Genomic DNA, 12151 nt, shown 5'->3' on the forward strand with positions numbered 1-12151 from the left:
CATATTGTTGTCATCATTGGTTATGTCACTGAAGTCCCGGAAGAGATCTCATGTCCAAAGACGGTTTCTCCATCACTCGTTGCGGTCCCAAACGATACAATTTGTTTGCAGACGAAGATCCAAACAAATACAGCGACAACGAGATGGAAGAATATTTTTCTAACTTTCACCTTGAGGGCAAGGTGTTTTTAAACCGCGGGGGAGTTGATAGGGACCTGATATTCTATTTTATTCCGGAAGGGAGCTTATATTCTCTCCGTATATTTATTTAGCGTATTTATGTTTTAGTATTATTTAGTTGTTATGATTTTATTTACTTTCCCTAGTGGTTAGGATTTGATTTGCTTTCCTAGTTTATAGGAGATCTTTTTGTACCACACATATGTATACTATGTGTGGAGTCTTTTATTATTATTAAGCAGAATGAATTAAATTAATATTTATCATTCTCTCCCTACAGTTCCCCCTCTTGGAGAAACCGATTTCTCTCTAATCTCTCTCAATTCACGCCTCTTTCCCTCAAATAACTCATTTGATAGGTTAAACCCTATCAGAAAGACTACATGAATCATCATTAAATATGCACTTGGTGGTGTTCGGTTTTCAATATAAAATAATACAAGATACAATCTAGGATTGAGTTGTGAGATTATTTTAGTCATAAGGGGTTAGCTATGACCAATTATCCCATGATTATCCATGTAGGATTGAATTGTGGGGTTGAATCTCATAAACCAAACACACTACAAATTTAATCTCGGATACAATCTTGCAAACCGAACACCTTAAAATAAAGGATTCACCAAATTAAACTGAAATGATAACAGGATTCCTTCTTCCTCTCATCCTCTATCTATCTTTTCCTCCTCTCTTTTCTCTTATTTATGGTGTCCCCGGATGTCCCAAAGTGAGCCCAATTACCACCTCTTAAAAAAATGAAGAAAAATTGTCAATTTGCAGTTGAACGCAAAGTCACTCGGTCGAGTGGAACTTTTTGTCTTGAAAGTTTGATAGTCACTCTGGTCAAGTCACTTTTGGACACATTTCCACTCGGGCGAGTGAGACTCTTTGACTTGGAAGTTTGATATCACTCTGGTCGAGTGACTTCCGGACACATTTCCACTTGGTTGAGTCTAAATAAAGTTAAACAAGATGAAAGATGAATATTTGATCCGCCTCACGAAATAATAAAATGAGACTTTATTTCATTAACAGATAGTATTTATTTTCAAGTTTTTCCTTCTTTAGGTTTACTTCATTTTTTTATAATTTTTAATTTTTAATTCCAAAGTTTTAGTTACTAGTTAACAATTATGGTTTACTATTAGCTAGTATATTGTTAATACTATTAAAATTATATTATTTGAGTTGGTACAAGTGCAAACCTAGAGAACATATAGCTTGGTAGTAATGTTTAATTATCGTGTTCAAGTGTTAAGTACTTCGTTCGCTCCTTTGTAGCTGAGTCGTATTCGTTTTTAGGTTGTCTCATTGTAGCTGAGTTTTTTTTTTTTTTTTGTTAAAAAACAACATATATCTATTATCTTATTTTATTCTTTCTTATTTTATTTTCTTTTCATCTCTGTCTTTTTTTTTCTTTTTCTAGTTACTTTATTCTTCTTTTATTTAACTCATATTAATATAATTTCTTAAATCTCGCGTCTATTTGACGTCTCTACTGCAAAGAGACATATGTATTCATTTAAATCCCATGGCAAGTAGACGCGAGTAGGCTTGTCTATGTCCAGATTCATTTATATCTGAATCTATGTCCAGGTTCGTTGAATGAATGAATTCCTCTCTCCTTGTCAAAGGCGGAGGGAAGACTTGTCAGACAAATAGGTAACTAAATCATTAATCATTAATCATTATAAACTACAAGCGCATTGTCGATTCCTCAGTAAAAAGAACTATAGTCTAAATAACCACATATCTACTTTTCGCTTCCGCCGTAAACAAAATAAATTAAAATCTTATAGACACTTACTTAGTTAAGATATCAAAATCACACCATACAATAAACTATTTTGAGATAAAATGGTTTGAGTATACCTGTGAGGCTGAGCTTGAGTGGATAAGTATTTAACTAGTGTTTAATTAACAAGCTGCAAACTCCAGAAGTTTCATTAATTAACAAGAGCATAGGACACGGTGAATGTTCAAGAGATCTTCATTCCACTAATTCAATTGCTTTTAAATATCGAGAAGAATACTTTTTTTTTTTTAATTTGAATTTTTTAAGTTGGTAAATGGCACTTGCCCAAAAACAATACTACCAGTAAATTTTAGCACCAACTTTGACCTTGCATGAAAATGGCTTCAATCAAGAAAACCTGGGGCGGAGCCAACTAGCTAGCTATAGCAGTTGACATTCTACAAAATTTAATATATTACAAAGTCAATATATGCACGAGCACACACTTTCTCTCTCACTATATATTAATATACCATTAATTATCTTTTAAATTTTATTCTATTTGCAAGATTATATTTTACGATTGAATATGTACTATATTTAATCAGTGGGATAGAATCTTGCAACTTAATATTAGATGGCATCATTTATGGAGTATATGAACTTCATGCGCTCAATTGGGTTTTCGTCAATAAATTGAAATTAGTTCTTTTGTTGAATTTAAAGAATACTATGTCAATATGTTCATGATCACCAAATTGTTACTCCTATTTGGGCTGCTAGCATTAAAAAACTAAGGAGATAAAGAAACCTTCCACGGCGAGAATCTAGCACCTGATCCACCAGTCTTGTATATAAATATTAAATACTAGTTTATATTAGTTGCATATTAACAACTGTATTATTTTTAATTATAATAACAACAAAAATAGAATTGAATAAAAGCCCATTTTTATGGAATAACATAACATTTTAAAGATGACGCCGCTTGAATGTTAACTACTACAGCACATAGATATAAGCCCATTTTTCTTTATCAGTTGCGGTTATTGAATATGACCCATTTATTGACCTAGATAGTGATTTTACCAAATTGAAACATACTACTAATAATAAAATCCATTTTGGCACGAGGGAAAATAAAGTCTATGAACTTGGTGTTAATAATCACATCAAAGAAGGAGACGATGGCTATTTAAAATTTTTAATACTACTAATGAATGTTGAATAGTACTCCATATCATAGTAGTAATATACATAGAGGTGCATCAACCCATCCAAGTAAAAATTGATGGCCCCGATCTTGAAAGTCTAGAGTTGTAATTCCCTTTCTTAATTATGTTCACCGAATAAATGTGTTACTCTAGAATTGATAGTATTATAACAAAATTACTAAATTTTATTGTAATCATAATCGGAGTATATGTATGAAGTAGGCGTATGAATTTAGATAGAGTGGATCTGGTGAAGGTAGAAATGGAGCGGCATCAAGTCGCCGCCAGCGCGGCGCTGTCAGCGATCATTGACATTTCCCACGTTCAATGTCCGTTACCCAATAAATATGTCTCTTTAATTGTTTTACTCCCTATTTAATGTTATCTTCAATATCGATCATATTTCAAGTTAATTTGGCTTTTCGACAACCTAAAGGCCAATTACACGTCTGCATTTACGCACGCGGCCACATCATATACTCCAACCTACGACCTTACTTTCCCTTACCAAGATCACATCCTAATCAAACACTCAGTCCAAGGTTTGGTGCTTACTTTCAAGCATAAATCATCTCTTTTTAGTTGCATCCACTTGTTTAATCCATAGCTACACAACGATATTCAACATCAATTTATAACTGTAGTATGTACTATTAACTGTTTATCTACTCCCTTCGGTCACAAAAAATAGTCTCGTTTGTGGACGACATATATTTTAATGAGAAATTGATAAAGTAAGAGATAGATAAAATAAGAAACACAAATATATAAGAAATCGGTAAAGTAAGAGAAACACAAAATATAGATAAAGTAAGATAGATATAAAATAAAAGTATAAGAGATGGGAGAAAGGGCAGGTAAAGTATGAGAGAATAATATTTTCAAATCAAACTCATTTTAGTGTAATGTTACGTCAAATCAAATAGTAATTTTATTCCAATTATTTGCACTAATCTCAAACTTAGAAGAATATTCTTTGTTCACTTACTTTTATATTCACAAAATTTGAAAAATGTAATTTAGGTTTGTTTCGGTGTAAACTCAAAAATATGGATATATCTTATTGAAAAGCTCAAAATGTGATTGAATTTGCAGTAGATTTAAGAATACCACTGGTGATGGTATTATACCAATAGTATTCATCAGTGATCCTAATAACTAGACATCTGACCCAAAATTTAAAATTGCTTCATATATATGAAGATAGAGATTAAACCCTATTTAATTCTAAATGGACAAGTCTATATCACTCGATCAAACTCTTTCTACTTCTATATATAGTGAACAAATTTGTTACATATGAATTTGATTTAAAAAAAACGAATAACTCATCCCACATTTCTTTATTTATAAAGAAGTTTATACTTCCTCCGTCCCATAAAAATATGTTAATTTTTTATTTTTGTCCGTCTCAAAAAAATATGAACATTTCCATTTAAGAAAAATTATCCCCAACTCATTATTCATATACATCAATTTATTTACAATTTATTTTAAAACTACTATGACCCACCATTATAATTATTATCCATTAATAATAATGTGAGTCTTATTATCCATTAATATTTTTTAACTATCTTTTTTCTTATTTATCGACTGTGCATTAATTCTCATGTAATTTTAAATGTACTTATTTTTTGGAAATATAAATAAAATGTATTCAAAAAATGCTCAAATCCGACTCGCAACCTGACTACAAACCTAGAAAATGAAAAGCGAAAAGGAATACGAGTATAAAAGGAGAACTCATATGGTTTAAAGTTTAAACCTTAAACTATGCTATGATATCCTCAAACCTGACTCAGAAGCTCAGCAATAACTATAAAACACTATAAAACTGATGAAATTCAATTTAAACAAAAAAATACAGATAAGACATCGCTTAGTTAAAACTTCAGAAATAATATGTACTACTAACTTCAAATGTATAATTGGATGCCAACCTATTATTTTAATTGGTGGAATAAGGTCAGCTTGTTTTCCGAGTCTAAAGTGATCAAAGATAATATAAAATATATGCAATAACTTTCAGATCACAATTTACGGTTTACATGCTTAACAAATTAAAACGTTAAATATCTTGGTAACTGTGAAACATGCGTATCATGTCTAGGGCATAATATAAAAATAATTAATTAAGATTGCAGGAGATGAGGCCCTCATTAATTAAATAAAGAAATGCATTGATGGCGCCCTAATTAGTAATTTGCCATTAACAGCAATAAAAACGTGATTATGGCGCTGCACTTAACGTGAATAACTTTTTTAGCAGTTTGATTATCAAATCTAATTAAACATGACTAACATAAGGAATTTGTACTCTATAGGGGAAAGTAAAGGTTGCCTAGGCATCCGCAGCCTGTGCTCTCGCGCGAGCACGCCTGCTCAACACCGAAGCACTGCATTACAAGGTGGTACGAGATCGAGCATGTTGATGCTGCACACTTGCACACCTCCCTTCCAATCTTGGCTTGGAACATCTCTTTTCCGTTTTAAAAACTCAAAAAATCGGATTTTAAGTTAAAAAAAATATTGTTAATCAAACTCAACCAAATCATATTAGCTAATAACCAAACCAAAGTAAAATAAGGTTTAATAACCAAATCAAGCACTCATATAACTGCCATAACTGAGCCAAATCATATTTTGTTGATACGACTTGGTATAATTATTTTAAAATTTCCAATTTCCTTAACAATCCCAAATTAAGAAATGCAAGTTTGTTAGTTTGATGATTAAAAGAGAAAATTATGAGAATATAATGACGTGGAATAAATTAGTGGGTTCCACGAGTACGGATAAGAAGCATATTCCAGCGCCTATTCTTTTGTGGGAGAGCAGCATCAAGGCGCCGCTTGCACTGCCAACGATTATTCCACGTGTTCATTTCCATATTGCCCATCATACTTTCAATTATTGTATAACACAAACAGCTAAAATATGCCTCTCAAAATAGCTGCTACTATTTATTTTTCAGTCATCATACTACCTGTATTTCTTCACTAAAGCTGCGCCACATTTTTTCTCAATAAAGATATGTTATTATATCAGATGTTTTTGTTACCCCATATAACTCATCCACGCCATATAGTATTATATTTTCTTTTATTTCATTTTTTCTCTTTCCCATAACACTATGATTTGTTGTTTTCATATACACATTATAAGTTTCATTTTTTCTCTAACTCATAAATCTCTCTCTAGGTCAATTATCCAAACATTTTCACAATTTATAAATTATTAAAACATTACATATTATAAAATAAATTCTTCAAACATCTTATTATAAAATAAGTTCACCTCTTAAATCGTGTGAGGCGGCAAAGGTCTGAGAGAAGGCAAGTTAATGTAACCAAAAAGCAACAATTTATTTAGTCTACACTATAGTCCACATTAATTATGTGTGAATTGTATCATAGCAATAGGGACAATTTATTTAGAAAGTGATCGGAAATGAGTGAGACTACAAAAATGTAGAAAACACGACACCTACAAAATAAAGGACACTCAAATCACATGCAAAGATTATGGGTCCAAGTTTGGAGTGTTTTCCACGTGGAGACGAGTCATTACCATCACTAAACAATACAATCAATCCGATATCAGATAATTGATCTTCAAAATCATAACATCAAATAGAAAAGAGAAAATTAATTATTGATTTCCAGAATTACGGGAAGAGGAGGGGTATATTGGTCAACAATCACCGTCTAGTAAATGAGAGAGGGAGACGGATATGGATGAAGAAATAAACCAATTCAAAGCCCATATATATATATGAATAGCTCATCCATGAAATCCTTTTAATAAATAATTTTTTCCCATCAGTTGGTGGTGAATATGAAGTTAAATAATTTCCAGTTCGCAGCCGTCTCGAATCGGCATCTGCTACGTATAAATCCGCGTCGCTGCTACTGAAAATCTCATTCTACGTAAACCCAAGCTGATTGCGCAAATCGCGACTTAGCTTACACCACAAAAAAAAGCGGAGGTTTTCGGAAATCGCGAAAACCTCATGGCGATGGAAGATGTAGGCAGTTGCAGAAGTAGGGGAGAGGATCAGAAACCGTCGGCGGCGAGCCGATTTCAGCACAAAAAGGCGGAGGTTTACAATGAGGTTTTGCGGCGGCTTAAGGAAGTCGGCCACTTGGAAGCTCAGGAAATGGATTTCGATCATCAGCTTTGGGCTCATTTCAATCGTCTTCCTCCTAGGTTACATTTACTCTCTCATCAAATTTTAAAAAAACATCACTATTTTATTCATTTTTGCTTCTCTTTTTCCCAATCCAATTGTTGGTTATCAGATGATTGATCGAGTCTTCCTTATTACTCCTGAATTTCGGTCATGATATTTCATATTGTGCGTAGGTATGCGATGGATGTGAGCTTGGAGAGGGCGGAGGATGTTCTGACGCACAAGAGGCTCCTGCATCTGGCCCGTGATCCTGCTAATAGGCCCACTTTTGATGTCCGCCTAGTGCAGGTTTGTTCCTCAATGTCAAACTTAATCCTCCTCCCCAGTTTTTATGTTTATCTGATTTTGCATAACCTTGTGGGGCATGCCATTTCTTGCACAAAAACTTGTTTCGGGCTCACACATTGATGAGCTGTACAGAAAGTGATGTTTGTGATCTTAAAATTGGAAGCAGTAGGTAAGATCTTAAATCATTTATTATGAATGGGAGGTCCCTCACATCGAATAAACGAATAAACCAGGCCCCATCACCTGCTACCATTGGGATATAGAAAGAGTTTGTATTAGATTATTAGATAAGAGTGGTGGCAGTATACTATTCTCATGTAGCATATGATTAATAATGAGGGGACTTGTAGAATTCAGCAGAGCTTGATTGGTAACTATTGGGATGGTCATTAGTTTCTCAGCTTTCTGTTGGGCTGAAGTTTTACTGAAATTGCAGTTACATTTCTCATCAAAGTTTGCCTGAATTTATCTCCAAAAATAATAAAATGAAAAAATGTAAGTCACCCCAAGATCTGCTGCAAGTTGAAAAGCATTTATCAGGTTCATGAGATAGTGCATGCTCAATCAAAATTCCTCGGCATTTTTTATATTTTCTCAACTAAATGTTATCATGCTAGAGGATGCATCTCCATGTTGTATATTATGCTATCACGTTAACTTTTTATCGGTTGGTACAATCTTGAAATAAGGTGTTATCATGTTTATATACAGGTAGTGCCTGCCTCAGATGGAAATTTAGGAGATATAGAACATTCAAGTTCTCCAAGAAAGGACAGGTATTAGCAGATATCTTTATTATGTATTATGTTCTTACATTGCATGATCTTTATTCTTTTTCATCATTGTAGTCATTTGGTGATTTGAACTAATCTCATTTTCTATACCCCATTTGGTTTGATTCATGATCTTATGATATCTTACTACCATTTCGAATTCAGCATCCATCCACCACCTGCCTTTGGATCTTCTCCGAATCTTGAGGCACTTGCACTTCAAGCATGTAAATCAGAAGTGCAAGATGGAGATATTGGTGCAGATGCTGTTGCAAAGTTTAGAAGGTATGATCTATACATATATTATGCGCCTGATCTTCTTGGTTCTTAAATTCTTTGGTGCTTAATTCCTGCTACATGGCAGTGTGCCATCTGTCTTTAATCCACTGAATAACATTGTTTGGTGCATTCTATAGCTTAACCCTTCTCCTACAACTGATAATGTAGGCCCATGCATGAGATTACTTTCTCAACAATTGACAGACCGAAGCTCCTCAGTCAGGTAGCCGATGTTGCTTAGTTATTCTGAAGCACGACTTCACAATGAGTTTTTTTACTCTACCTTAAAGGTATTCGTTGTAGCTCAGTGACTGAACTAAAACGGTGAACTTGCAGCTGACTTCTTTATTAGCTGAAGTTGGGCTCAACATTCAGGAAGCACACGCCTTTTCAACTGTGGATGGATATTCACTTGATGTCTTTGTTGTTGACGGCTGGCCATTTGAGGTACCCATCTTCTTTTTAATTTTTACTCTAGTAGATTTTTTATTCTGTTTTAAAATATCCAATCAAACTCTGCCAAAATACAGATGATCCTTCAAAATGATTTATGATTGCCTTTTCTGTAGTTTTGTAATTGTCTTGTTTTAATAAATATTGTACAGTCCAAAGGTAGTTCTTTAGAATACTTTTGCATAAAGGCAATGAAATTATATGGTGCTTAATGTATGAGTGACTGATGGCCAACAAATCTTGGTCTTGTTCAAGTACACGAGCCTATGACCTCTGGTTCATTCTTCTCTTTAGAAAATCAAGCACATGTTCTGTGAGACATATATATGTACGGAAACATGATTTGTAGTAACATTTCCTAAGTGGCATCATCTTATCATCATATCTGAAGCTGAGAAAGGAATGGATCTTATTATACCTGCCTTAGAGTTTCTGGCTTACCCTTATGTTTCTACAATTCTACTTATCAGGAGGTTGATCAACTTCGGGCCGCACTTGAAAAAAAAGTTCTAAAGACTGAGGTAAGATTCTTCTAAGCTATATATTAGGATTGTTTGTTGTTGGTACTGTTCAGATGTGTGTTCTGATTTAATTCTGTCTACTTGTTGGCTTATTTGTATTACAAATTTGCAATTTACGTCCTTATCAGCATATCTACTTTTTTGGTTTTTCCTCGTGATTGTATAAGATCAAGAAATTTAAGTAGAATGTTATATAATGAGACTTGATTTATGCTGTCTACTTTGTTCAGCATGTGCTATTATGCTAAAATTATAAAGGATATATATTGTATCTTGCAGAAAATATCATGGCCCAATCTAGAGTTGTTGCCTCATCTCAGTGAACCTCAACAGATAAAGATCAAATGTGAATATGATCAACTGACAATACCCAATGATGGTACTGATGTCTGGGAAATCGATCCTCAACTTCTGAAATTCGACTCCAAAGTAGCTTCAGGATCATATGGTGATTTGTAAGTATTATATCGATGCAATTTTTAGCTCAGACTTGCAGTTGAGCGTTCGATTCACTGTAGAAGCTCTATGTTCAGATACCGAGGTACTTACCGTAGTCAGGATGTCGCAATAAAGATTCTCAAGGCTGAGCGCTTAAATACAGAACTCCAACAGGAATTTGTTCAAGAAGTGTATATAATGAGGTTTGTCGTCATTAAGTAGCTTATTACATTCATTTTGCTACTAACTATTCTGGTAGTGATATTTATCAAACTAATGATGTTTAGTTATAGCTATGAGGAGTTCCTTAACTCTGACATTAGTACACTGTTTATGGAATCTGATGGTTTCCTGGTATTTACAGAAAAATTCGTCACAAAAATGTGGTTCAATTTATTGGGGCATGCACCAGACCTCCAAACTTGTGCATAGTTACAGGTACGAGTAGGCATGCACGCATCTATTTTCCATTTTAGCCTAAACTTCATTATTCACTTGCATGTTCTTTTAACTGCAGAATTCATGTCTGGAGGGAGTGTATACGACTTTCTGCACAAGCAAAAGGGTGGTTTTAAGCTTCAAGGATTACTTAAAGTTTCGATTGATGTTTCAAAGGGAATGAACTTTTTGCATCACAACAATATAATTCACAGGGACTTAAAGAGTGCAAATCTTTTGATGGACGAAAAGGAAGTAAGTATTCCCTCACAGACATGAATGATCTTAGTGTTGTTAACTTGATATACATCACCGGAGTTGGAGCGTTGAGATTGAGTAACGGTTGGTTTCAGGTGGTTAAAGTGGGCGATTTTGGAGTGGCGAGAGTGAAGGCACAAACAGGTGTGATGACAGCTGAAACCGGAACATACCGGTGGATGGCCCCCGAGGTACATAACTATCACAATGTGTATAAATGAATCAGTAAAGAGATGTACATGTTTGAGCTTACTAGATAGTTCTCTCTCTTTGTGTAGGTGATCGAGCATAAGCCCTACGATCACAAAGCCGATGTGTTCAGTTTTGGAGTGGTAGTATGGGAATTACTTACAGGAAAGGTATTATTCTACACTCTATAACTTGGGATTTGGATTTGGCATGTGAAATATGTCAATTCATTTTCATATTTTTTTTAATCTTTGACAGCTTCCGTACGAGTATCTCACCCCTTTACAAGCAGCTGTTGCGGTGGTCCAAAGGGTATGTCAACTTTTTTGTCATTCATGTTTATTTGAGAAAATTGAACGTTCCTTGATTACATTTAGGGTCTCCGGCCAACCATCCCGAGACATACAAATGAGAAGCTTGCTGAGCTACTTGAGAGATGCTGGCAGAGAGATCCAGCTCTAAGACCGGACTTCTCTGATATAACTCAAATCTTACTCACAATTTTGAAGGAGGTGTTTTTTTATTTCTGCAATACTCATCCACTCTTTTTCACTTTTGTTGATCCATCTCACTATATTCACATCCAATTATGCTTTGTTAATCTTGAAACTAGTTGGTTGTGCGACAGGTTGAAGAGGAAGGAGATGGACGAAAGGAGAAAGGTGGAGGATTCTTTTCTTCCCTGAGACGCGGCCATCACTAGCGGATAAATTCAATTTGTACCTTTATATTTTTTGTTGTTTGTACACTCCAATTTTGGATTATTTACCCCCCATAGTTATACTTTATTTTGTGTTGTACAGTCTCTTTCGTCAATAGTGTGACTATTACAGTTTCATAATAAGGTGAAATTTATATTGTAACTCATAATTTCGAAACTATCATGTAGCTCAGTCCATCTTGGAGCCCAATACAAAATTGTGTAACAATTGAGATTATCTAAGAACATAAGTACATTGTAGTCTATGCAATTCTTCTTTTCTGCGTTAGTCTTTTGTTTTCCACATTCTATTTTCTATCAAGGTGTTATTTGATCGTTAGTTAATTAGTTTGTTTATTATACTAAGTAATACCTAAAAGGCTAAAACTTCAACTTCAAGAGCAAAAATTTGATATTGACTCCAACATATGGGCAAAAACTATTTAGATTGTTCCTCAATATGAGTTAAAATTATCTAAATTAAATCCAA

The 12151-nt window shown here is 34.0% G+C and overlaps 1 protein-coding gene across 2 annotated transcripts; it reads left to right on the forward strand.

Moving 5' to 3' along the window:
• Positions 1 to 6855: 6855 nt before the first annotated feature.
• Positions 6856 to 11763, forward strand: LOC125203753 (serine/threonine-protein kinase STY46-like). 2 transcript variants are annotated; one of them, XM_048102188.2, is made up of 16 exons: positions 6856 to 7341; positions 7498 to 7612; positions 8324 to 8388; positions 8551 to 8670; positions 8833 to 8887; positions 9001 to 9111; positions 9588 to 9638; positions 9918 to 10093; positions 10172 to 10279; positions 10441 to 10514; positions 10594 to 10769; positions 10868 to 10963; positions 11051 to 11131; positions 11220 to 11273; positions 11339 to 11473; positions 11575 to 11763. In XM_048102188.2, exons 1-16 carry the CDS (start codon positions 7145 to 7147, stop codon positions 11662 to 11664), a joined length of 1704 nt encoding a protein of 567 aa, XP_047958145.1. In that variant the 5' UTR covers positions 6856 to 7144; the 3' UTR covers positions 11665 to 11763. The 2 variants fall into 2 exon arrangements, with proteins under 2 accessions (XP_047958145.1, XP_047958154.1); XM_048102197.2 differs by having other exon boundaries at positions 6861 to 7341; positions 11590 to 11763.
• Positions 11764 to 12151: the final 388 nt, after the last annotated feature.

Source organism: Salvia hispanica, chromosome 2 (genome assembly GCF_029641045.1).
Source record: "Salvia hispanica isolate PSC_SH4W2 chromosome 2, Shi_PSC_v1, whole genome shotgun sequence".
NCBI classification, from domain to species: Eukaryota; Viridiplantae; Streptophyta; class Magnoliopsida; order Lamiales; family Lamiaceae; genus Salvia; species Salvia hispanica.